Genomic DNA, 24,250 nt, shown 5'->3' on the forward strand with positions numbered 1-24,250 from the left:
CCCCCCCCCCAGTGACAGGCAGAAGGGACACCAACCGCAGCTCTTCCCACCCCCTTTCCCAGCTGAGACTTTACTCAAAGTGAGAGCAGAGCTATTGAAGCCTGTTAGGCAGACAAGTGACCCAACTCAACTGAGCTTCTAGAAAGTTCTGCCATGCAGGAGTTGGAGCAAAGGGGCTGGCAAATAAGATGCTCCCAGCTCAAGATCCCAGGCCCAGACATCAGGAACCACAACACAGGCAGTGCCGCCTCTCCTCACCGCTGCCCTTGGCCATGGCCACCTGGTACCCTTTCTACCTGGCCCATTGGCCCAAATTGGAGTTCATTCAGTTCCCACTCTAAATCCCACCACACAAGATTCCTCCACTGTGGCAAGACAGTTACCTGAGGTGCAGTGTCTACTGGCTACTCAGACTCATACGGGACCCCAGTGTCATTTCTCATCCCATGAGGGTGATGGGAACTGTAAAAAGTAATCGCAGTCTTAAAGCGATTCGCTCCCTGTCCTCCTCCCTTCAGATACTCGTTGATGACATACACCAGTGTGTAAGACACTACTGATACAGCAGGGTGCAAGAGAGGGACCCAGCCTCGGGGCAGAAGCACGTGTCCAATCAACCATGGTCCCTAAGGAGGTGATGCCCAGCTGAGACCCTGGAGTGGGTGGAGTCACCTGCAGCGCATATAAAGACTTTGCTCACAGAAGGGGCCTAGAGCAGGTGGGACCCAAGCAAGACCAGGGAAGTGAGCAAGGAGAAGCCACTGACACATTTTTGTAAATTTTGATTAAAAACATACATAACAAAACATTGGCCAACTCAAGAATCTCTGTATCTACACTTCAGGGACATGAATGGCTTTCTTCAAGTTGTCCAACCATTCCCACCCTCCATTTCTGTACCTTTCTTCCCCCATGAACATCAACCCACTACCCCCTAAGCAAAAAGTCTCCCATCCCTGACAACCACCAAGAACCACTGGTTTCAATCTATTTGCTGATTCCACATAGGTGAGATCATACAGTGTCTGTCCCTCTGTAGCGGATTTATGCCACTCAGCATGTTTTCAAGGTTCCTCCATGGTCCCGCATGGGTCAGAACTTCATCTTTCTTTATGGCTGAAAAGTGGTCAACTGTGTGCGCAGACCACATTGTCTTCATCCATCCTTCTGTTGATGGACACTTTGGCCACTATGGACGTCAGCGTACTGGTGTCTGCTGTGTTCCTGCCTTCACTTCTGGGTATAGACCTAGGATTGGGGGTCGCTAGGTCATGTGAGAGTTCTTTGTTCAATATTTGAGTAACCACCCAACTATTTCCCCCAATAGCCATACCAGCAATGAATGAGGGTTCCAGTTTCTCCAAAGACTACCAGCATCTGTTGGCCCTTTTTTTTGGATGTGGGATGAGGGGACCGTTGTCATTCTAATAGGGGTGGGGTGGTATGGCATTGTGGGTTTGGTTTGCATCATCTAAACAACTCATGAGTAGGAATCCAGAGCTACAGATTTTGAATTACCAGGAGAAACCAGTCCCTGGAGAAGGATGTCATACCAGGTCAAGTGAAGGGACAGTAAAAACAAGGACGACCCCCAAAGAGATGGATTGTCTCCATGGCAGCTGCAATGGGCTCAACCAACTGGGAGGATAGACCAGGACTGGCGGTGTTTCTTCCTGTTGTGTATGGGGTCACTATGAGTCGGGGTCGACTTCAGGGCACCTGACAACCGTGAATGAGTCCTGGTTGTGTACTGCTTAAGCACTCAGTCAGCTGCTAACCAAAAGACCAAACCCGTGCTCCGTGGGAGAGACATAGGACAATCTGCTGTCATAAAGATCAACAGCCCAGAAAGCCCATGGCGCAATCTGCCTCTGTCCCAGAAGGCAAGGCTACTCTCTATGAGTTAGGGGCCACTCAAGGGCAATTGGTTCGGTCTTTTGGAATGGCAGCAGTTTGAAACTACCAGCTGTTCCGCGGGAGAAAGATGAGGCGTTCTGCTCCCGTAAAGATTTACAGCCTCGGAAACTCTGTACAGGGTCGCTATGAGTCGGTTCCGACTCCACGGCACATAACCACTACCACCATTGATGTTAGGATAAGCATTAGATTGCTAACCACAAGGTTGTGTTCAAACTCACCAGCCACTCCTTGGAAACTCTAGACAGGATTGTTATGAGTCAGAACCAACTCACTGGCCCCTTAATAGCAAGAACTACAACCATGATATTGAGCATTTTCAAATTTATATGTGTGTGTGTGTGTTGTTGTTGTTATTGTTAAGTGCCATCGAGTCGGTTCCAACTCATTGCAACCCTGTATAGTTTCTGAGGAGCGACTGATGAGCTGGAACCACAAACCTTGAGGTTCAAACTGATCTTGCAGTCCAGCGCATTAACTCGCAGCGCCACGCCAGGACTCCATATTCTCCATATTCATTATGGAGTTCAAACTCATCAGCTGCTCCTCAGAAACCTATAGGGTTGCTATGAGTCAGAACCGACTCGATGACACTCAACAACAACATATATGTATGTATTTGTGGGTTCTCTAAAATTAAAACAAGTCCACGAGAACCAAAATTTGATCTTAAATATATCCCAACTGAATTTAGAAATCATCTCAAGAACAGATTAGATGTATTAGACACTAATGACCAAAGATCAGAAAAGTTGTGGGATGACATCAAGGAAGAAAGCAAACATTCATAAAGAAGACAAGAAAGAAGAAAAAGAGCAAAATGGATGTCAGAAGAAACTCTGAAATTGGCTCTCCTGCATAGAGATGCAAAAGCAAATGGAAGAAATAAGGAGGGAAAAGAGCTGAACAGAAAATTTCAAAGGGCAGCTCAAGAAGACAAAGTCAAGTATTATAAAGAAGTGTGCAAAGACCTGGAGTTTTCTAATTCCTTTAGGGAAGAACATGCTCAGCATTTGTCAAACTGAAAGAACTAAAGAAAAAATTCAAGCCTCGATTTGCAATATTGAAGGCTTCTAATAGAGTCCTGGTGTGGTGCTGTGGGATAATGCACTGAACCTCATAGTTTGTTTGAACCGGAAAGGTCAGCAGTTCAAATTCACCAGTCGCTCCTTGGAAGCCCTAATCAGGGTCTCTATGAGTCAGAACCAACTCGAAGGTGCTAAACTACACACAACACAAGATGGGCAAAATACTGAATGATGCAGAAAGCATCCAAACAAGAAGGAAGGGATGCACAGAGTCACTGTACTAAAAGGAAATGGTCAATGTTCCACCATTTCAAGAGATAGCATATGATTAAGAACCAATGGTACTGTAGGAAGACGTCCAGGGTGCACTGAAGGCGTTGGCAAAGAACAAGACCCTGGGAACTAATGGAATACAAATTGAGATCTTTCAGCAAACTGATGCAGCACTGGAAGGACTCACTCATTGATGCCAAGGACTTTGGAAGACAACTCCCTGGCCAACTGACTTGGACGAGACCCATATTTGTGACCATTCCAAAAGAGACGTGACCCAATAGAATGCGGAAATCATTGAACATTATCATTGATATCATAGGCAAGTAAAATTTTGCTGAAGATAATTTAAAAATGACTGCAACAGTGCATTGGCAAGGAACTGCCACTGGTTCAAGCCAGATTCAGATGAGGATGTGAAATGAAGACTATCATTGTTGACGTCAGATGGATCTTGGGTGAAAGCAGAGAATAACAGAAAGATGTTTACCTGTGCTTTATTGACCGTGTGGGTAATGCAAACTATGGAAACATTGTGGAGAATGAGTATTCTATAGCAGTTGTTTGTGCTCATGAGGAACCTCTGCATAGACCAAGAGGCAGTCGTTCGAACAGGACAAGGGCACATTGAATGGTTTAAAATTAGGAAAGGTGTGCTCCAGAGCTGTATTCTTTCACCATACTTATTCAAAATGTGCACTGAGCAAATAATCCAAGAAGCTGGGTTTTATGAAGAAGTACAAGAATGTGGCATCAGGATTGGAGGAAGACTCATTAACAACCTGAGATATGTAGATGATACAACCTTGTTTGCTGGAAGCAAAAAGGACTTAAAATACTTAGTGATGAAGATCAAAGACCTTTGGTATGGTTGCACCTCAATGCAAAGAAAATAAAAATCCTCACCACTGGACCAATAAATAAATAACATTCATATAAATGGAGAAAGATTGAAGTTGTTAAAGGCTTCATTTTGCTCAAATCAACCGTCACCACTCATGGAAGCAGCAGTCAAGAAATCAAATGATATATTGCATTAGACAAATCTGATTGATGCTCAAAGTGAGCCCGACCCAAGTCATGGTATGTTCAGTCGCTTCATATGCACATGAAAGTTGGACACTGAATAAGGAGGAATTGCTGTGTTTGAGCTATGGTGTTGGAGAAGAATATTAAAGGTACCAAGAGCTGTCAGAAGAACGAACAAATCTATGTTGGTAGAAGTACAGGATGGCGAGATTTCATCTCTGATATTTCAGACGTATTGTCAGGAGGGATCAGTCTCTGGAGAAGGACATGATGCTTGCAAAAGTGGAGGGTCATCAAAAAAGAAGAAGACCCCAAGGAGATGGATTGGCACAGTGGCAGCAACAATGGGCTCAAGCTTAACAACTGTTGTGAGGATGGTGCAGAACCAGGCAGTGTTTCATCCTGTTGTGCAGAGATAACGGTCGTTCGCTATGAGTCAGAACCAACTCAATGGCGCCTAGCAACAACCATGTCCATTGTGCTCATTGCCTGTTTGTTATCAACTTGTAAGAGTTCTTAAATACATGCTGAATATTAAACCCTTATTCTATGCATGTTTCCCCAGATTTTATGAATTCCTGTGATGAACAAAAGTATTTCATTTCTATGAGGTCCCATGTATCTGTCTTGTCACTTGCTGGTCACTCTTTTGGTATCGTTGGTGTTGTGGAAGGGAAGGGTCAGGGGTGCCATCCAAGATGAAAACCTGTAGATCATTTTTACAGAGTCTGAAGAGGGCAGGGGTCATTCAGCCACGTTTTTCTGGGAGTGCAGGGGAGCGGGTGAAGAGATGACAGCTTACCTGGTGTACCTGGCCCCCAGAGGGGTCAGCAGACACCAAGGACGAAAGCAGACACCAAGGGCTGGAGGCAGTGAGGGGGCGATACCACAGCTCTGGTTTGGGAAAGCAGACATTTTTCAGCCAGTGTCTTCCTTTTCACAAGCCCTTAGCTGTTTAAAAGCCCAACCTATAGGGACCAGAATTGTGACTCACCACTTACCCCAACAGAATAAGCCAATTTGCTAAACCTCTAACTGATCTCATACATTTGTCTTTTTTTTAAATTTAATATCTGACGTTCAAAAGAAACCAAAGTTTTCGTGAAAAATAAACAACAAAAAACACAGTTCACTAGATTGAAACAGACTGCATGCTTATCTGTTTTCCAAAAGAATTGAATTAAAAACCAAAGCCCACAAACAGAAGCTCATGACTCCCTGAGCCAGCCCGGCTCTGCCTGGGTGCCTGGTATAAATCACCCTGAAGACTTCCTCCCCCAGAGCCCCACTCAGCACTACCGCCCCCCACCCCACTCCCATCAAGCACCACGCCATGTTGCCTCCTCTCTCCTTCCTCCCCCAGAGCCCCGCTCAGCACTACCGCCCCCCACCCCACTCCCATCAAGCACCATGCCATGTTGCCTCCTCTCTCCTTCCTGTCCCCAGGGGCCCCCATCTCAGGAGGCCCAGGGCTGGTCCCCCAGATATCTCCCCTAATGAGAACTTCCTGCCCTACACCTCCTCCCAGGGGACAGCAGCCTTTGACACTCAGATCTCCTCTCCTCCTGCCCCAGTGTAAGGATGTGCAGACTGAGGTTCTGAGAGGCTGAGGAATTTACCTAAAGCTCTTGTAAAGAGCCTGGTGGTGAAATAGCTAAGCATTTGGCTCCTGGCCTAAAGGCCGGCCACTCTGTGGGAGAAGGATGTGACTGATGGTCATCTCCCTTAAAGACTGTTGTTGTTAGGTGCAGTCAAGTTAGTTGTCAGCCATAGCAACCCCACACACCACAGAGTGAAACACTGTCTGGTCCCGCACCATTCTCACAATTGTTATGTTTGAGCCCATTGTGGTAACCATCCATCATCTTCTTAAGGGTTTTCCTTTTCTGCGCTGACCCTTTTACTCCAGGCACTGACCCTTCCTGATGAAGATTAAAACAAAAAACCTGCTGCCGTTGAGTCAGTTCTGACTCATAGCTTCCCTATAGAGGGTTTCAGTGACTAGATCTTTATGAGAACACCAGCTCACCCCGGTGAGTACCTGATTCCCCAGCTCTAAGGATGATGTGCTTCTTTGTTGCTCCAACATTGCACTTGGACCGAGTTACACTGAGGTTACACTGAAGGCTGCACCTTTCCACCGGAAGTAGTCTTGCTCCCAGGGCACATGCAAATGGCGGTGTCTACAGATATTCTGGGTGTCCCATAGTGGATGGGCCATGTGACTGGCATCTCGTGTGTGGAGGCCAAGGATGCTGCTGAGCACCCTAATGGAAGACCTCCACAACAGAGAGTTAGTTGATCCAAGTTGCCAACAGGGCCAAGCTGGCAAATCCCTGGTCTAGATGGAACAGTATGGATAGCGTGTGCGTGCCCACGTGTGGAGAAAGCTCTGGAAGAGTATGTACCAACAAGTCTACATTTGCTTATCTCTTGGTGCAGAATCTGGGAAATTAAAAACAAAACAAAACAAATTTTCCTCCCTTATGTTTTTCTGTACCGTTAGAATATTTTAAAACCAAAAACAATGTATCATTTTTATAATCGGGGTGGTGGTGGGAGCTGTTTTCATTTTGTAAAAATAAAAAAGGGATTCGAGACTTATCGATTCTGATCCCGTTCATGCACTAACTAGCTGTCAGGAACAGCTGTTCGGGAAATACGTCTATCTGGGAAGTGAAAAGAGCAATCCTTCTTGTATTATATTATAGGAATATAAAGTAACATTGTTCTGGAAAAGCTCTCTGAGCCCGGAGGAGAAAAATTGTCATGAATCCTGAGATATTGCTTCTCTCATCTATTTCTCCTCTGAGGCAGGAGCCTGAGTGTTGACAACAGAAAGGGGTGAAGAAGTAGAACTCAGGGCGGCCCCTTGTGTGCCCAGCACAGGGCCAGAGGCTGGGAACAGAAGGGGGGTCCCTCGGGGTGCTTGGAACAGAAAGCCAGACAATAAATAAGGAAGACCGAAGAATTAAATGATGCTTTTGAATTATGGTGTTGCTGAAGAATATTGAATATATCATGGAGAAGGAACGAATCTGTCTTGGAAGAAGTGAAGCCAGAATGCTCTTTAGAAGCCAGGATGCCGAGACTTTGTCTCATGAACCTTGGGCATGTACTTATGAAGGCTCCCTGGAGAAGGACATCATGTTTGGAGACATAGTGGCAGCAACGAGGAACCCAAACAGCAGCGATGGGAGGGAGGGGACAGGACCAGGCAGTGTTTTGTTTTGTTTTACATGAGGTCACCATGAGTCGGAACCAACTCAACAGCCACTACCAAACACCTTCCACAGACAGTATTTTCTACCCATCTATGTATAATTCCATATCAACACTGGGCTGCTGCTGTTGTTGGGGGCCATTGAGTGGAATCTGGCTATAGTGACCCCATGTGATGGGTAGAACTGCCACATAGGGGTTCCCAGGCTGCCATCTGTCTGGGAACATATCACTAGATCTTTCCCCCTGTGGAGTTGCTGAGTGGCTTTGATCTCCAGCCTTTAGTCGGTTAGCAGCTGTGTGCTTAACCATCCCATCACCATGGCTCCTTAGTACTGGGTTAGGACAGGCGTTCTCTTGTCTCTTTGGATATTTTGTCGTTGTCAGGTGCCGCTGAGTCAGTTCCGATGCACAGTGACCCTCTGCACAACAGAACGAAACACTGCCCAACGTCGCAAACATTGTTACACTTGGACAAGAGCCCACTGCTGCTGCCACTGTGTCAGTCCATCTCGTTGGGGGTCTTCCTCTTTTTCACAAACCCTCCACTTTACCAAGCATGATGTCCTTCTCCAGGGACTGGCCCTCCTGATAATATGTGTGAAGCATGAGAGACAAAGTCTCACCATCCTGGCTTCTAAGGAACATTCTGTCTGTCCTTCTTCCAACACAGATCTGTTTGTTCTTCTGGCAGTCCATGGTACTTTTAATATTCTCCTCCAACACCACAACTCAAATGCGTCAATTCTTCTACGGTCTTCCTTACCCATTGTCCAAGTTCCATATGCACATCAGGCTATTGAAAATACCCTGGTTTGGGTCAGGGGCACCTTAGTCCTCAAACTGATATCTTTGCTCTTCAACTCTTTAAAGAGGTCTTGTGCAGCAGATTTGCCTAATGCAATCCATCATTTGATTTCTTGACTGCTGCTTCCATGAGTATTGATTGCGGAATGAATAGTTTGGAGAGGGGGATTTTGCCGTGAGGGCATCCTGTGCATTGTGGGATGTTCAACATCATACACAAGGTACCAGTAGCATGCCCTCCTCTAGTTATGACAAACACAAATGTCTGCAGACTGCCCCATGTCCTGTGGGGAGCACTGACTGAGACTTGTCACATACGTCACAGGCCCTCTTGGCTTTTGGCACAGGACACTGGCTTGCCTCTTTCCTCAGAGACTTATCCACAGCTTCTCCATCTTCAGAAGTCTTCCTTTTGTGGCTACACCCTTGCCCCTAGCCAGAGACAGCCTCTTTCCAAACACAGGAGATCCGGAGTCCTGTTGACAATTCCCACCAGACTGGTCAAGGATGGGACCCTAATTCTGCCGTTACCACATGCCAAGCAGGAACCACTGAAAGGAGCCCCTAGGGCACAAAAAACAAACCCCAAGTTTCCCAGGGTACAGATGCATTCAGATGGAAGGCAAGAAGGTCAGGAAGGTACGCTACACCACCCCTCTGGCAGCAAAGCCTCAGAGCCAGCAGGTGAACTTTAAACTGAGCACGAGAAAACCAGTTTGGGGAATCCAATATCTCACTGCCCTCCCTCCCAGCTTTTATAAAAATCCATAATCCATAGAGAACTCAGTCCGGGCTGTATAGCTGCAATTGAATTCTTCTTTTTTTTTTTTTTTCCCCTGAAGACCAAGGCTGGGCATGGAGAAAATAACAAAGCAACAAAAAACCACTCTTTTGAGCTGCTACCCCTCCGTCGGTCAGTCAGTGGCTGCCTGGTCCCAGCCCTCCATCCCAGCGGGACGGAAACATTATAAACACATGCTAAACAGCATTCTGAAAGGCAAGCTAATTACTAATTACACTTCTAGGAATTTCCAGGGCTGGTGTCCTCCCAGGCACAGTGATGAATATACAGGTTTATTCACCGCTGAGCAGTTGGTGGTGGCAACAGATGGGAGACATCCCAGATACCTATCCTGCAGGACTAGTTAAATAACCCCCTTGCAATGGAATCACCTGTAGCTCTCAAAAAATAACCTCGGGGAGCAGGATGCAGTGAAAGGGAGAGGAGACATTGTCCAAGTGAGTGAGGTGCAGGGCTGCATTTAGCATGTGTACCCATCTGTGTTTGTAGAAAAGGACATGACTACTGAATCCGCTTGTCCACCTAGTGTGCCTCTAGGCAGGCTGGTCCCCCAAGAGGAAGGAGGCTCAGAGATACTTCAGACCTTTTGTATGTTTCCAGTTTTGAATCAGAAATACATGAATACAATTACATTTCTTTAGGAAAAAAAAGACACTATATTAATTTGTTATGAAAAATACATCTCGAGAGGGGAAAGGATGAAGAATCTCTCAGAAACTGACCCTAACATGTCATCTTCTTTCCCAAGAACCCTCTGCTCCGAACACTCTGATGCTCCGAGGTCTTGCATGTTAGTTAATACTTTAGCCACCGGCCAGAGCTCTCTCTGCTTCCCTGCCTGCCTCCCAGAGCAGGCAAGGGTTTTAGTTGAAACTTCCGTGAGAACTAAGTCCACAAACTTGTGCTTTTTACTATGGAAAGCTCCTTCGAATATAAATATTACCATCCATGATGGTAGTTGAGAATGAACCCTCGTGGCGTAGTGGGGTAGGCGCTGGACTGCTAACCTCAAGGTCAGCAGTTCAAACCCACCAGTGACTCTGAGAGGGAAAGATGAGGCTGTGGGCTCTTGTGTCAAGACTGACGTCCCAGAACCCCTAAGGAGCAGCTGCACTGTGTCCTGTAGAGTCGCTGAGATTGGGAATCAACTCAATGGCCATGGGAGGGTCCTGTAAAGGAGTGCTCGGTGGCTGCTCTCCAAGAGGTTGGCAGTGGTGAGTCGAACACCCCAGCCTCTCCATAGGGGAAAAGACCCAGCGGTCTGTCTTCATAGAGATTAGTCTAGGAAAGCCTCAGGAGACGTTTTACTCTGACACATGGGGTCACAGTGAGTGAAACCGAGTCGAAGGCAGGGGACGGTAATGTTTCGTTTCCACATCATTGATTTAAGTAGGGAAGGAATAAAGACAAGCACAGCTCATGACAGCGGACACACAAGAGCTTTGGAGGGGGAGTCCCAGGGGGCTGGCCTTGGGGTCTCTGAGCTCAGCATCCCTCCAGCAGATCTCTGCCAGCTGCTTTCCTCTCCATCGTCTGAACTCCTGGAAGCGAGAGGAAGGCAGGCATTTGCAGCAGCTCTCAATTTCCCTCCGACAGCACACCTGGTGCCAGGCAGTCACGTGGGTGGACGGGTGGGGGAGCAGCTCCCTAAAGTACATCGTGCCTCTCTGCTTGTCCACATGGCCAGCGCAGCCCTGGTGACCTTCACTTTCCATTTTAGAATGCACTTTCCATTCCGTTTTAGAGTGTATTGTCCGTTCTCTGATGTCAATTAGGCCCTAAGTGGTACAAAGCCTGAGCTACTAAGGGAAGCTTTAATGAGCTCCCAGTTTGGCTGGATCGACACTTACCTGCAGCCCAGTTTCAGGGGTTTATAGACGGGTGGAGTCAGAGAAAGGCCCTGGGATGAAGCTTTCCCTGAGCGACCCCTAGTCTGTGACCATGGGGCTGGCTGGACCTGGACACTATGCCCCAGACATGTTCACACGGAACTACTCACTTTTCCATGTCTGTTCAGACTCTTCTTTCTTTCCCCACAGCCCACACATCAGCAACATGCTAATGACATTTGGTTATGGTCTCTTGCTTTGAGTGCAGTGTGTTAAGTTGGACTGAATGAAATTGCTGTTTCTATAGGTCAAAGGTAGTCTCATATTGGCTCACCTCATGAGTTTGATGGGGATGGGGAGGTATGAATGGATACAAGAGCCACTGAGGACCACCTGGGCCACAGCTCCAGGGCCAGACATCTCCCGCAGTCTGGAGGACCTGTGGGTCCTGGCCTGAATACCATTAAGGTGCCTAAGGGGTGTGTGGGGCACCACCACTGACCTCTTCTTATTTGGCTCAGGAAGATGGTGTCAGTTGTTAAGGGGTGGTGTAAAGTCCTCCCTGTGCCCCACACGGAAGGCCAGGATGGTGGGAATGGAGGATCCCGGGCAGGCTTCAGTGACCTGACGTCCTGGCAGTCCTTGTGTATGAGATGGCTATTTTGTACTGCAGATGCTAATGTAAGTTGCAAGCAAATGTGAATGCAACTAATTAGAAAATAATCACCCGAGATAGAAAGTGGCCCAGGTTCCTAATGGCCCATGGGAGGAGACTTGGAATTTGTGCTAATGGAGCCTTTGGTAGGAAAGTGTGCGCAGGTTCACCTGGGATGCTCTCTGGGCCCGGAAAGTTCTTGGTTCCAGGTGGGAATGTGGCTCTGCCTTCTGGGAACCTGGCCCCCTCCTTAATCCCAGGTGGGAGCAGAGTGAATAGAGGTGTCCAGCGATCGATTCAGGCCTGTCCTGAATCAGCAGGGCAGGGTCCTAGATTCCACAGGGAAGGAAATCATCTTCCCACTGACCCAGCAGGTGGATCCCCCTCCTTCCAGAATCCCACCCTTGAAAAGGGCTGATGGGGAGGCAGCCCAGGAGAGGACAGGAGGAGGCTGTACCCTAGGAGGCAGCTCAAGGGCGGGCAGGTGGACAGGTGGACAGGTGGGCGGCGAGAGGCCATGGCCACAGAACGGACAACGGGATTTGTCTTCTGAGTGCCTTACTGGGCTCCTTGCTTTCCCGTAAGTCTCTCCACTGTGTGAAAAGAGGACATTTCAGCACAACCCTGGCCATCTTCATGACCTCTCACCTATTCTTCTGTGTGTGGCCTGGCCCCAAAGCTACAAGGGGGAGGTTCAGCTGATACCACAATGTGCTGGAGCCCTGTCTGGGAATGCCCCTACCTGTGTCCCTGCCCCTCCCCAGTTCCTGGGAGCCAGGACAGAACTCCCTTTCGAGTAGGGGGTGGGGGTGGGGTGGGCGCATACTCAGTTCTCAGAGACTAAAAACCCCTGGCTGTTTTTCTATCCACACCCCTTAAAGCTGCCCTTTTGCTACAGGAAAGAAACGTGCGTCTTCTTCCTCCAAACCAAACCCATGGCAGTCAAGTTGGCCTTGACTCTTGAGACACCGTAGGATGTAGTAGAACTGGCTCACAGCGTTTCTGAGTCTGTAAATCTTTATGGGAGCGATGACTTGGTGGGCTTGAACCTGACCTGGTGTTTAGTAGCCCACCATTTAACCCCCCTGCCCCACCAGGACTCCTTCATTCCAGCCCTGGGGCTCAGCTTGGGATTTATCAATGTCAGGGGAGAGCTACAGCTCGGTGAACTTTCCTTGGTTGACGAAGGCTGAGAAGATGATTGTGGGTGTTTAGACACTGTTCCAAGAACCTTGAAAGACCCAGGTTCCCGGGCCATGCTCTAGCCTGGCCAATTCTGAGTCTCCAGAATGGGAAGTGGACACCTGGACTTTTAACAAAGCACCTTACTCATTCCAAGCCTGCTGTGGAGACACTGATCCGAGGGCGATTCCAGAGTGGGCTTTTCACCCTGGGTGATTCAGGCGAGAGTCAGGGTTGAGAGATGGATAACTAACTTGATTTGCATGAAGGTGGAGGTGGGGAGCCCACTAAGTTCTCTGACTACCTTGAGACTTGCTCTCCAAACAACTTGAGGCTGTAATTATTCATGCAAAGTGAAGCTAAAATTTCAGAGAATTACCCAGAGAATTCAAGTCAGAAGAAGCATGTTCATCTGAAATACCTAGATAATTAAAGAAAAAAATATATTCATTGCATAAATTGCTCATTAATTCGCTCCTCCACGGGGGCACGAAGCTTAAAAGCGGGCGGTTTGATTAATCCGAGTGATATTAAACCCTCAGGATGCATTTTTTCCTTTCTTTTTCCTTTTTTGTGCCTGGGTCCTCATATTTCCTTCCTAAAAAAAAAAACATAAATAAAGTTATCCTTTTGCCAAAATGCGTTTCAGATTGGGTTTAGCAAAATGAGCCCTGAGTCGGCTTTTCCTTTTTTAAGTACACATTTTGAAATCAGACGCATTCTTTACAGTTCACTGGAAATGCTAATGTTTTGTGTGTTTTCCCCCCTCCGCCCCCATCCCTTTTCAAAGTTACCTTGTGTGTGGCTAAACCAGTGAAACCCATCGCAATAGCAGCCTCAGAGATGCAGAAGAGATATCCCAATCAGGGAGGGGCACAAGGGGGGACCAGGGAAATGGTTCATTTCACAGACAGGCAACTGATTGGAGAGAGGGGGCGAAAAAACAACTATAGAATAATTTCTTTCCTTAAAAAAAAAAGCCCTGAAAATTCAAAAACCACTTGAAAAGAACAAACACCTCATCTTGACAGGTTGATTTTTCAAAACCCTCTTAATGAAATTTCAGCATTTCGGCTCTCCATTTAGGTGCCTGCCTTTCCTGACTTGGAAAGTGGGCATTTACCTGGGCCCCTCCACCCAGGCTCAGGCTCACTCGTTCTCTGCCTCAGCTGTTTTATTCAGGACAACGGACTCTTTCTGGTCCACCTGGCTTTCCTGTTGCTAGCAGTCTTCCCTGCCCCATGGGCCAACTCTATGAGAGGTAGGCCTACGTGACTCAGTTGGTTTATAGAGGAACTGTGGGGATAAACAAAGTCCAATGCTGAATTTAAAGACCCCATTGTCCAGTACTTGAAAGAAAAAAACACATCTTTTTATATTTTCCGGCTTGAACCCAAACGAGTTTGCTCAGTACCTTCCTTGGGACCCGTACTAAATACTTTATAGTGCCTTGTTTTACAAAGCTCGTAAAACATGCCATATAAAAAAAAGCCTTTGTGGTAAATCTGGGTGTGGGGAAATATGAACTATTTCCAGAAACTTGAAGGATGTTGTGTGCTGTTGAGTTGACTCCAACAAAGTAGAACTGCCCCCAAGGGTCTCCAAGGCTGGAAGCTGACTGTCACATCTGCTTGGTAGGAACCGTGGGTTAATTGTTGTGAAGTGCCGTCAAGTCGGTTCCGACCCATAGCCACCCTATACAGGGTTTCCAAGAAGTGGCTGGTGAGCTTCAACTGCCGACCTTGTGGTTCAAACAGACCTTACAGTCCAGAGCATTAACCCACCGTGCCACACCAGGACCCAACTGTTTACTCACTGTGCTACCGTGGTTCCTTGCTTTAGGAATATTCTAGTCCATTTAGTAAACACACTGATAACATTCTTGTCTACACAGGTGAGGAGCCAGTCCCAGATTTGGGATTCTATGTTGTTACTGTTAAGTGCCGTCAAGTTGGTTCTGAATCATAGGGACCTGGTAGTGTAGTGGTTGTGAGACAAGCTGCTCACCTCAAGGTCAGCAGTTCGAAACTACCAGCTGTTCCTCAGGAGAAAGATGAGGCTTTCTGCTCCTGTAAAGATTTACAGCCTCAGAAATCCTATGCAGAGTCTCTATGAGTCAGAACCAACTTCATGGCACATCACCACCATAGTGTTTCAAAGGAACAGCTGATGGGTTTGAACTTTCAGTCTTGTGGTCCGCAGTCCAGTGCTGATCCTACAGTACCACACCAAGAGCCCAATAGAATAATAAAAAAAAAATAATAATCACCTGGGGAGACGCTACTTTTTAGGGTACCAAGAAAGGTCCTTAGAAGACAGGAGGTGGGTTGGTAACTCCAGGCTGGCAGTTCAAACCCATCAGCCACTCCACAGGAAAAAGATGAGGCAGTCTGCTCCTGTAAAGATTTATAGCCACAAAAACCCCACAGAGCAATTCTATTATGTCCTATAGGGTCACTGAGTCAGAAGCAACTCAATGACTGTGGGTATTTGTTTTTTTCTGAGGCCACATCTCTTAAAAGGAGAAGCATTTGAACTCCCCAAGAGAAATTTGACCTGGTGTGGCACTGTGGAATAAGCACAGGACTGCTAACTGCAAGATTGGTGGTTCAGACACACCAGCCGCTCCTTTGAAACCCTGTGTTGTAAAATGCCATCCAGTCGACTCTGACTCATAGCGACCCCATGCACAATAGAAAGAAACACTGCCACTACCGAGTCACAGTCGTTGATACGGTTTAGCCAACTGCTACTGCCCCTTTGTCAGTCATCTTGGGGGTCTTCCTCTTTTTTGCTGACCCTCCATTTTACCAAGCATGATGTCCTTCTCCAGGGCGTGGTGTCTCTTGATAACATGTCCTAAGTATGAGAGATGAAGTCTCCCCATCTTGACTTCTAAGGAACATTCTGGCTGTACTTCTTTCAACACAGATTTGTTTGTTCTTCTGGCAGTCCATGGTACCTTTGATATTCTTCTCCAACACTGTCACTCACATGCATCAATTCTTCTACAGTCTTCCTTATTTATTGTCCAATTTTCACAAGCATATGAGGCTATTGAAAATACCATGACTCGGATCAGGCACTCTGTAGACCTCAAACTGACAACGTTGCTCTCCAACATTTTAAAGATGTCTTGTGCAGCAGATTTGCCTAATTCAATACGTCGTCTGATTTCTTGACTGCTGCTTCCTTGAGAGTTGGTTGTTATCATGTGATGCTAAGTCTTTGGCAACTTCAATCTTTTCTCCATTTACTATGATGTTATTTATTCTTCCAATTGTGAAGATTTTTGTTTTCTTTACATTGAGGTGCAACCCATACTGAAGGATCCAATCTTCATCAGTAAGTATTTCAAGTCCTCTTCACTTTCAGCAAGCAAGATGGTATCATCTGCATATCTCAGGTTATTAATGAGTCTTCCTCCAATCTTGATGCCACGTTCTTCTTCATATAATCCGGCTTCTTGGATTATTTGCTCAGAATACACATTGAATGTTGTTATTGTTGTTAAAGTGCCATTGAGTCGGTTCTATGAATCTTGGTCTATGGACAGGTTCCTCATGTGCACAATCAAGTGTTCTGGAATACCCATTCTTCAGTGTGTTACCCACAGTTTGTCATAATATAAACAGTCAAAAGCCTTTACACAGTCAATAAAGCACAACTAAACATCTTTCTGGTATTCTATGCTTATAGGTAAGATCTGTCTGATATCAGAAATGAGACACATCTCTAGTTTCATGTTCTAAATGCATCTTGAATTTCTGGCAGTTCTCTGTTGATGTACCATTGCAACTGTTTTTGAATTATCTTCAGCAAAATTTTGCATGTGATGTTATTGATACTGTCCAATGATTTCCACATTCCATTGGGTCACCTCTCTTTGGAACGGACAGAAATATGGATCTCTTCCAATCAGTTGGCCAGGTAGCTGTCTTCCAAATGTCTTGGCATGGAAGTGTGAACGTCTCCAGTGCTGTATCAGTTGATTGACAGATTTAAATTTGCATTCTGTCAACTCGTGGAGTCTTGCTTTTCACCCACATCTTTAGAGCGAGCAGCTTGGATTTCCCTTTTGGTTTTCTAACTCCAGGTCTTTGCCCATTTCATTACAATATTTGGCTTTATCTTATCAAGCTGCTCATTGAAGTTTTCTGTTCAGCTTTTTCATTTCCCCGTTTTTTCCATTTGTTGTAGTTTCTGTATACTCCAGAACTTTAAGTGTTTCATTTCGCTTTTGACAGATTCCAATATTTCTAAATTCATTCTTCATATATTCCACGTTCCTATTATTAATAGATGTTTGCAGCTGTTGCTCTGCATTTTGAGTTGTGCCTCATCAGCAAATGAAGGTCCTGAAAGCTTTACTCCATTCATGTCATTATGGATCAATGGCACTTTGAGAAGTTAGCTCTTACCCATCTGTATTTTGAGTGCCTTCCAACACGAGGGGCTCATCTTTTGTTACAATATCTGACAGTGTTCTGCTGTTTTTAATAAGGTTTTCAGCAACTACACATTCAGAAGTAGTCCACCTCTCCTTCTTCCTAGTCTGTCTTAGTCTGGAAGCTCAGCTGAAAACTGTCCACCATGATGACCCTGCTGGCATTTCAAATACCAGTGGCATCCCAGTAACACACAAGCCAGCACAGTATGACAAATGGACAGACCAGTGGCAGTAGATAAGGTTACTATGAGTTGGAACCGATTTAATGACACTTAATAACTTAAGGACTGAATCCCAGAACTAACTACACAGGGGCAGACCTCTTTTTATTGCATTTTGTTTCATTGTGACGCAGATATTGCATTTTTTGCAGCTTGACTGTGGAAATCCTCCCGTGAAGCAGTCTACATGTGTTCACTTGGTGCCTGTGTGTCACAATTTGCCCTTTCTTAGGATGTTTCAAGCTTTTTCATAATGCTATTGCCCAGTCAACCGAGTGCCGTCTAGTATCAACGAAACTTTTATATGTACTGTGAAACCGTGACTTACATGTGACTCATTTTGTCTTAACATTTGTTTTGTTGCGATGGTCTGGAACCCAACCCTCGATAGCTCTGTAGTCTGACTGTACTGTATCATGTTGTTGCTAAGTGTTGTCAACTTGGTGCTGACTCAGAGTGACACTGTAGAGGGTTTCTGAGGAGAAGTTGCTGAGTTTGAACTGCTGACCTTGTTGTTCAGTTTATTGCTGATCCTACAGTGCCACACCAGGCCTGGATGTATTAGACAAATATTTGCTTACTGCCCCCTCAGTGCCCATCAGCCTTCTAGGTACCCAGGATGTAAGGTGAACAAGGCCGTGTCTCAAGGGCAACTTGTCACCTTGAGTATGTGTCACCTGGGGAGAGTTTCTTGTGCTGTCCCCTTGGACTGTCTTCATGAAGCCCAGAGACAGTCCCCTCTTGGGTGCTTGTGGGCCTAGCCTTAAGGGAGGTCTGGCTATGCCTGGGAGCAAGTTGCTAACCAAGCCTGAGTCACCTTCATGTGGAGAAAGCTTACGTTCTCCCTAGACTGTGGCTGTATCACAAATCCAACATGGCGTCTGAGAGAGCCAGGCTGGATGGTGAGCAGGTGGCGAGGTCACGAGGACTCATCACCAGTGACCCATGTGAGGGTGAGGCGGGTATTAGAACCCCAGAGTTACCTGTGGCCCAAGTCCTGGGGACCTCTGACCACCCACGTCCCTTCCGGGGACACCAGGCACTTCCTGTGCAGTGTGTAGGGCACCGGTGGCCTCTTCCTCCTGCTGCAGGCTGCCTTCCGTGTCACATCTCCCCACGGTAAGGCCCACATGCATCCGCCCTGCATGACCACTGAATGGACCCGCAAAGTGAGGGCTCCTTAAATGTGTGCACTACATGCTGCCCTTGCTGTAGCCAGACTGGGAGGGGCATGCTGGCTGGGAGACCCTCTCACAAGGGGAGGGGTCTTTGTCCTTGCCAGGGTGAAAACAATCATTTATTTTGTTGTTGTTACTGAGACTAGAGACAGCAGAACACACACACACACACACACACCACCTTTACTACAACTTGGTGACAGTGACGACATTCTTTACGCTGAACCACTATTCTCATCCCCCTTTGCCTAACTGTTCCTCCCCCATGAACATAAACTCACGGCCCCCTCAGGCTCCTATCTAATCTCTCAAGTTGCTTTCGTCACTTTGATTCCATAGAGATTGTTTTAGAAAAACACAATGCTCTAGGAATTTTGAAAGAGCCAGGGAGTCCCATAGGCTTCAATGAACAGCCCAGTCCTCTCCGTCCCCATTCTTCCCTCCAGCCCCGTTCACAGAAACCTACCCTCTGTTCTTTCAGCACGTACGTAGTTACTGCCTCTAAAGGGAGTGCTCCCAGTTACCAGTCCTGGACAGCATCCATGGAACTTTTGTGTCATAGCCCCCGTCCCAGCCCCCACAGCAAACACTTGCTTTCTTAGCCGTTGGCTCCCAGATAAAGGCTCTGTTAGCGCTAACCCTTTCGTTCCTTCTTCTGAGACTTTTGGGTGCATGACTCCAGTCCCTGTCGAGCATGGTACACAGCACCCTCAGTAAGGACCTGAAGGAGCAAAGAAGGGACAAGGGCAGAAGCTGCCCTACCTGCCCAGGTGAGGTCTGAGTGGTTGCGGTGGACTGTGCCCTTTTCTGATGTGAACCTCCCCCCCACCCCCTATTCCTGCTCTGTTGTTTGGCTCACCCTTATGCTTTGCGAAAACAATCTCACAGGTGTCTGCTGCATGTCAGGCACGGTGTGGGTGGTCGGGGATGAGGCAGTCCCTGCCCTAGGTGTTCTGTGACCTGTCTGGTCAGTTGTTACAATCTAAATAGTGCCTGGGGCCTAGGTCTGAACTGGGCGTCTCCTGCAGGTACCGTTTGAGAAGAGGCCCTGGAGCATGTAGGATTTGTTAGGTAAGAGATGTGGGAAGGAGGTGGGCGCTGGCAGACCCATCGAAGACCCATCGGCAACGTCGTCCTGTGTACTGAGAAACTGTTGGGTGTCTAGTCCTGAGCCAGGCCCACTAGGGACTCAGAGCAGAAACAGTGTTCTTCCCAAGAGGAGCTGACACATGGGAAGGAACAGGGCCCTTATGTGGACAATGGGACAAACTAGGCCAGCCTATACGTTCCTGGGGAGCAGGCAAATGAGAGACCAGAAGAGGAGTGCGGAGGGGCAGCAAGTGAGGCCACAGGGGGTCACTCAGCTTTACAGTGACCCTCAGAGATGAACCTGTGATGTGGGAGAGGCTCAATCACCAGAGGCTTGAACTATCCAGGGGGGTCTCCAGGGTCCTGGTCTCAACTACACACTCTGCTGTTTGACAATAGTTGTTGCTGTTGGTTCGGACTCATAGTGACCCTGTGCTCACAGAACGAAGCAGTGCCCAGTTCCGTGCCATCCTCACAACTGTTGTTGTGCTTGAGTCCTTCATTGCTTCTGCTGTGCCAGTCCAGCTCTCTGGGGGTCATTTTCTTCTCTTTTTTTTGCTGACCCTACACTTTACCAAGCATGATGTCCTTCTCTGTGGACTGGTCCCTCCTGACAACATGTCCAAAGTATGAGAGATAAAGTCTTGCCATTCTTGCTTCTAAGGAACATTCTGGCTGTACTTCTTCAAATACACATCTGCATTTCAGAATTCAAGTCAGAAGAATTATGTTCATCTATGATCTTTCAATCAATATTCCATGCCAACACCATAACTCAAATGCATCAATTCTTCAATGTTCTTCTTATTCATTGTCCAACTTTCACATGTATACGAAACAATTAGAAATGTCATACCTTGGGTCAAAAATACCTTAGTCTTCAAAGTGACACCTTTGCTCTTGAACACTTTAAAGAGGTCTTGTACTGCAGATTTGCCTATTGCAGTATATCATTTGATTTCCTGACTGTTGCTTCCTTGAGCACTGATTGTGGATCCAAGTAAAATGAAATCCTTGATAACTTCAATCTTTGCTTAGTTTTTCATGATGTTGTTTATTGGCCCAGTTGGGAGGATTTTCAGAGGTACAATCCATTCTGAAAGCTGTGGTCTTTGATTTTCAAAGTCCTCTTCTCTTCCAGCAAGCAAGGTTGTGCCATCTGTATATCACAGGTTGTTAATAAGTCTTCCTCCACTCCTGATGCCACGTTCTTCTCCATATAATCCAGTTCCTCAGGTTATTTGCTCAGCATGCAGATTGAATAAATATGATGAAAGAATACAACCTTGGCACACACTTTTCCTGATTTTGAACAATGCAGTGTTCTTTTGCTCTGGTCTAACGACTGCCTCTTCGTCTATGTACATAACAATTAAGTGTTCTGGAATACCCATCTTCCTAACATTAGTCATATTTTGTTATGATCCACAAGCCAAAAGCCTTTGCATAGTCAATAAAACACAAGTAAACATCTTTTTTATATTCTCTGCTTTCAACCAAGATCCATGTGACGTCAGCAGTGATAGCCCTTGTTCCATGTTCTCTTGTGAATCTGGCTTAAATTTATGACAGCTCCCTTCTATGTATTGCTGCAAATGCTTTTCAATAATCTTCAGCAAAATTTTTCTTGCTGGTGATATTAATGATATTGTTAGATGATATCTGCAGTCTGTTTGGTCACCTCTCTTTCAAATGGGCACAAATACAGATCTCTTCCAATCAGTTGGCCAGGTTACTTCCTTCCAAATTTCTTGGCATAGCTAAGTGAGTGCCTCTAGGGATGCATCAGTTTGTTGAAAGCTTTCAATTTATATTCCGTCAATTCCTGGAGCCTTGCTTTTTGCCAATGCCTTCAGTGCAGTTTGTACATCTTCCTTCTTGATCATATGTTACCTCTTGAGATGGTTGAATATCAACTAGTTCTGTTTGGTACAGTGACTCTGTGTATTCTTTCCATCTTCTTTTGATGCTTCCTGCATCTTTCATTATTTTTTCCCCATAGAATCCTTCAATATTGCAACCCAAGGCTTGATTTCTTTCTTCAGTCCTCTCAGCTTGTGAAATGCTGAGTGTGTTCTTCCCTTTTGGTTTTCTAACTCCAGGTCTTTGCACAATTCATATAATGAAATTATTTTTATATTTATTTATTATATTTGTATATTTATATGTTATAGATACTGGATGTTGTCTTCTCAAGTTTCCCTTTGAAATTTTCTGTTTAGTTCTTTCCCTTCCTCATTTCTACCAGTGTTTAACTTCTCTAAGCTTCATCAGTCTCTCGTTCTGCTGTGCATAAGGTTGCTATGAGTCTGTACTGACTCGATGGCACCTAACAACAACAATCTCAAGAGCAAGTTTTACAGGCTCTTCTGACATCCATTTTGGTCTTTTCTTTCTTTCCTGTCTTTTTAATGACCTTTGGTTTTCTTCCGGTGTGATGTTCTTGATGTCATCCACAATTCTTCTTTACCTTTGGTTTTTGGTGTCTATTGTATCAAATGTGTTGTTTAGATGGTCTCTGAGTTTAGGTGAGGTGTACTCAAGGATGACTTTTATTTTCTTCAGCTTCAGCCTGAACGTGCCTATGATCCATTGATGGTCTGTCTGTCCCACAGTTGGCCCCTGGCTTTGTTTGGCTGATGATACTATGCTTCTCCATTGTTTCATCTCACAGATGTAGTCACTATGACTCCTGTGTATTCCATCAAGCAAGATCTATGTGTCCGGTCACTATTTATGTTGTTGAAAAAAAGATATTTGCAATGAATAAGTCATTGATCTTGCAAAATTCCATCATTGGATCTTCAGCATCCTTTCTATCACCAAGACCACATTTTCAAGTACTGATCTTTCCTCTTTGTTTCCAACCTTTGCATTCCAATCACCAGTAATTAGAAATGCATCTTGATGACATGTTTGATCAATTTCAGACTGAAGATATTGGTAGCATTCTTCCATTTCATCATCATTGGCTTTAGTGGTTGGTACATAAATTAAAATCATAGTGGCATTGATTGGTCTCCTTGTAGGCATATGGATATTATCCTATCACAGACAGTATTTTACTTCAATATAGATCTTGAAATGCTCTTTTGAGGATGAACGCAACAGCATTCCTGTTCAATCTGTCATTCCCAGCTACAAAAATATAGTACCAAACCATTCTTCCCATAGTCCTCTCTACTCAACTGGGTTTGATAATTAATTGTATTGACCACCAGAAATTAGTCATCATACTCAGAGTTATGGCGTTTATGAGGAAAGTTATCAGGTTTCAAGTCAGGATCAGAAAGGCCCAGGGCACAAATCTCTCCATCAAGACCACCTCTCCTCCTCCCTGCCCACAGGCAGGCCTCTCTTTACCTTTGTAATGTTGATAGAGTTCTTTCAGGCTGTTGAGACATGCTCACAGGTCACACCACTCCACCTTAAGCCTTAGCCTGAAGGCACTTGGCTCTAGCTCTGTGAATCAACAAACTTGTCCCTCCCATCCCACCCCAATTAAAAACCTGGAGACACCTCACTCTGCAAGCCAGCTCCTCAGAGTCACTCAGCTTTAGGAGGTCTGTGGCTGTCTCTTGCTCCCACTCTTGGTGTCGCCTCTGTTGTTCCTCTACCATTCCTTCCACATCACCGCTCTCTGTCCTTGGCTTGAGGATGTTCAGTGGGCAGGGATCTTAGAGTCCAAAGGATGCATTCCACTCCTGGCTCTCTTTTGATGATAGTGAGAGGGCTCACTCCTGCTTCTGAGATGGTTCACGCTAGAGTTTCAAGTTTTTACAATTACAGTGAGCTCTGTCATCCAACAGTACCTCCTACTTCCTCTAACCAGACTCATGAGTATAAGAGTTGTTTGATAGGATATTAAACAGTTAAGAGATATTAAATAATTCACAACACCACGCTGGCATAGTAAACCATATGACTGTCCAAATTCAAAAAGGTGAATTCCAGGCCATTTCAATTCACTAATGCCGAGAATATTGATCTTTATGTGTTCCTTCCATTTTTGACGACTTTGGATTTTCCTAGATTCATGTTTGTACATTCCACATCCTGACTATTAATGAATGTTTACAGCTGTTTCTTTTGCGTTTGAGTTGTCCCATCAGAAAATGAAAGTCCCCAAAGCTGTATTCCATCCATGTCATTAAGGCCAACTCTACTTTGAGGAGGAGTCTTAGTGTGGTGCTTAGGATAAGCACTGGAGTGCTAACCACAAGGTCAGCGGTTCAAACCTACCATCTACTCCTTGGAAACTGAGTCAAAATTAACGACAATAACTACTACTTTGAGGAGACGGTGCTTTTCCAGCATGAGTTCCAACCTGAAGGGCTCGTCTTCCGGCACTGGATCAGACAATGCTCTGATTTCCAATGGCTAACCATTCAGAAGTGGTCCCCCATCCTCCCTAGTCTGTCTTAGTCTGGAAGCACCACTGAAACTTGCCCCTGGTGGTAATTAAAATACTGATGGCATAGTTGACAGATGGGTGATTATGACGATAGTTAGTAGAAAATGATAATAAAAAGTATGGTATTGAGAATGTTCATTTACCTGTGCATTTC

At 45.9% G+C, this 24,250-nt stretch overlaps 1 protein-coding gene across 1 annotated transcript in view; it reads left to right on the plus strand.

Moving 5' to 3' along the window:
• The window catches only part of LOC102828227, a 95,199-nt gene that overhangs the window by 21,672 nt on the left and 49,277 nt on the right, over positions 1–24,250 (plus strand). Inside the window, exon 5 of the mRNA XM_006839305.1 lies at positions 5,694–5,822. Within this exon, the coding sequence (XP_006839368.1) occupies positions 5,694–5,822 (129 nt within the window). The remainder of the gene's footprint in view (positions 1–5,693; positions 5,823–24,250) is intronic.

The sequence above is a fragment of the Chrysochloris asiatica genome, unplaced genomic scaffold (assembly GCF_000296735.1).
Source record: "Chrysochloris asiatica unplaced genomic scaffold, ChrAsi1.0 scaffold00023, whole genome shotgun sequence".
Taxonomy (NCBI): Eukaryota; Metazoa; Chordata; class Mammalia; order Afrosoricida; family Chrysochloridae; genus Chrysochloris; species Chrysochloris asiatica.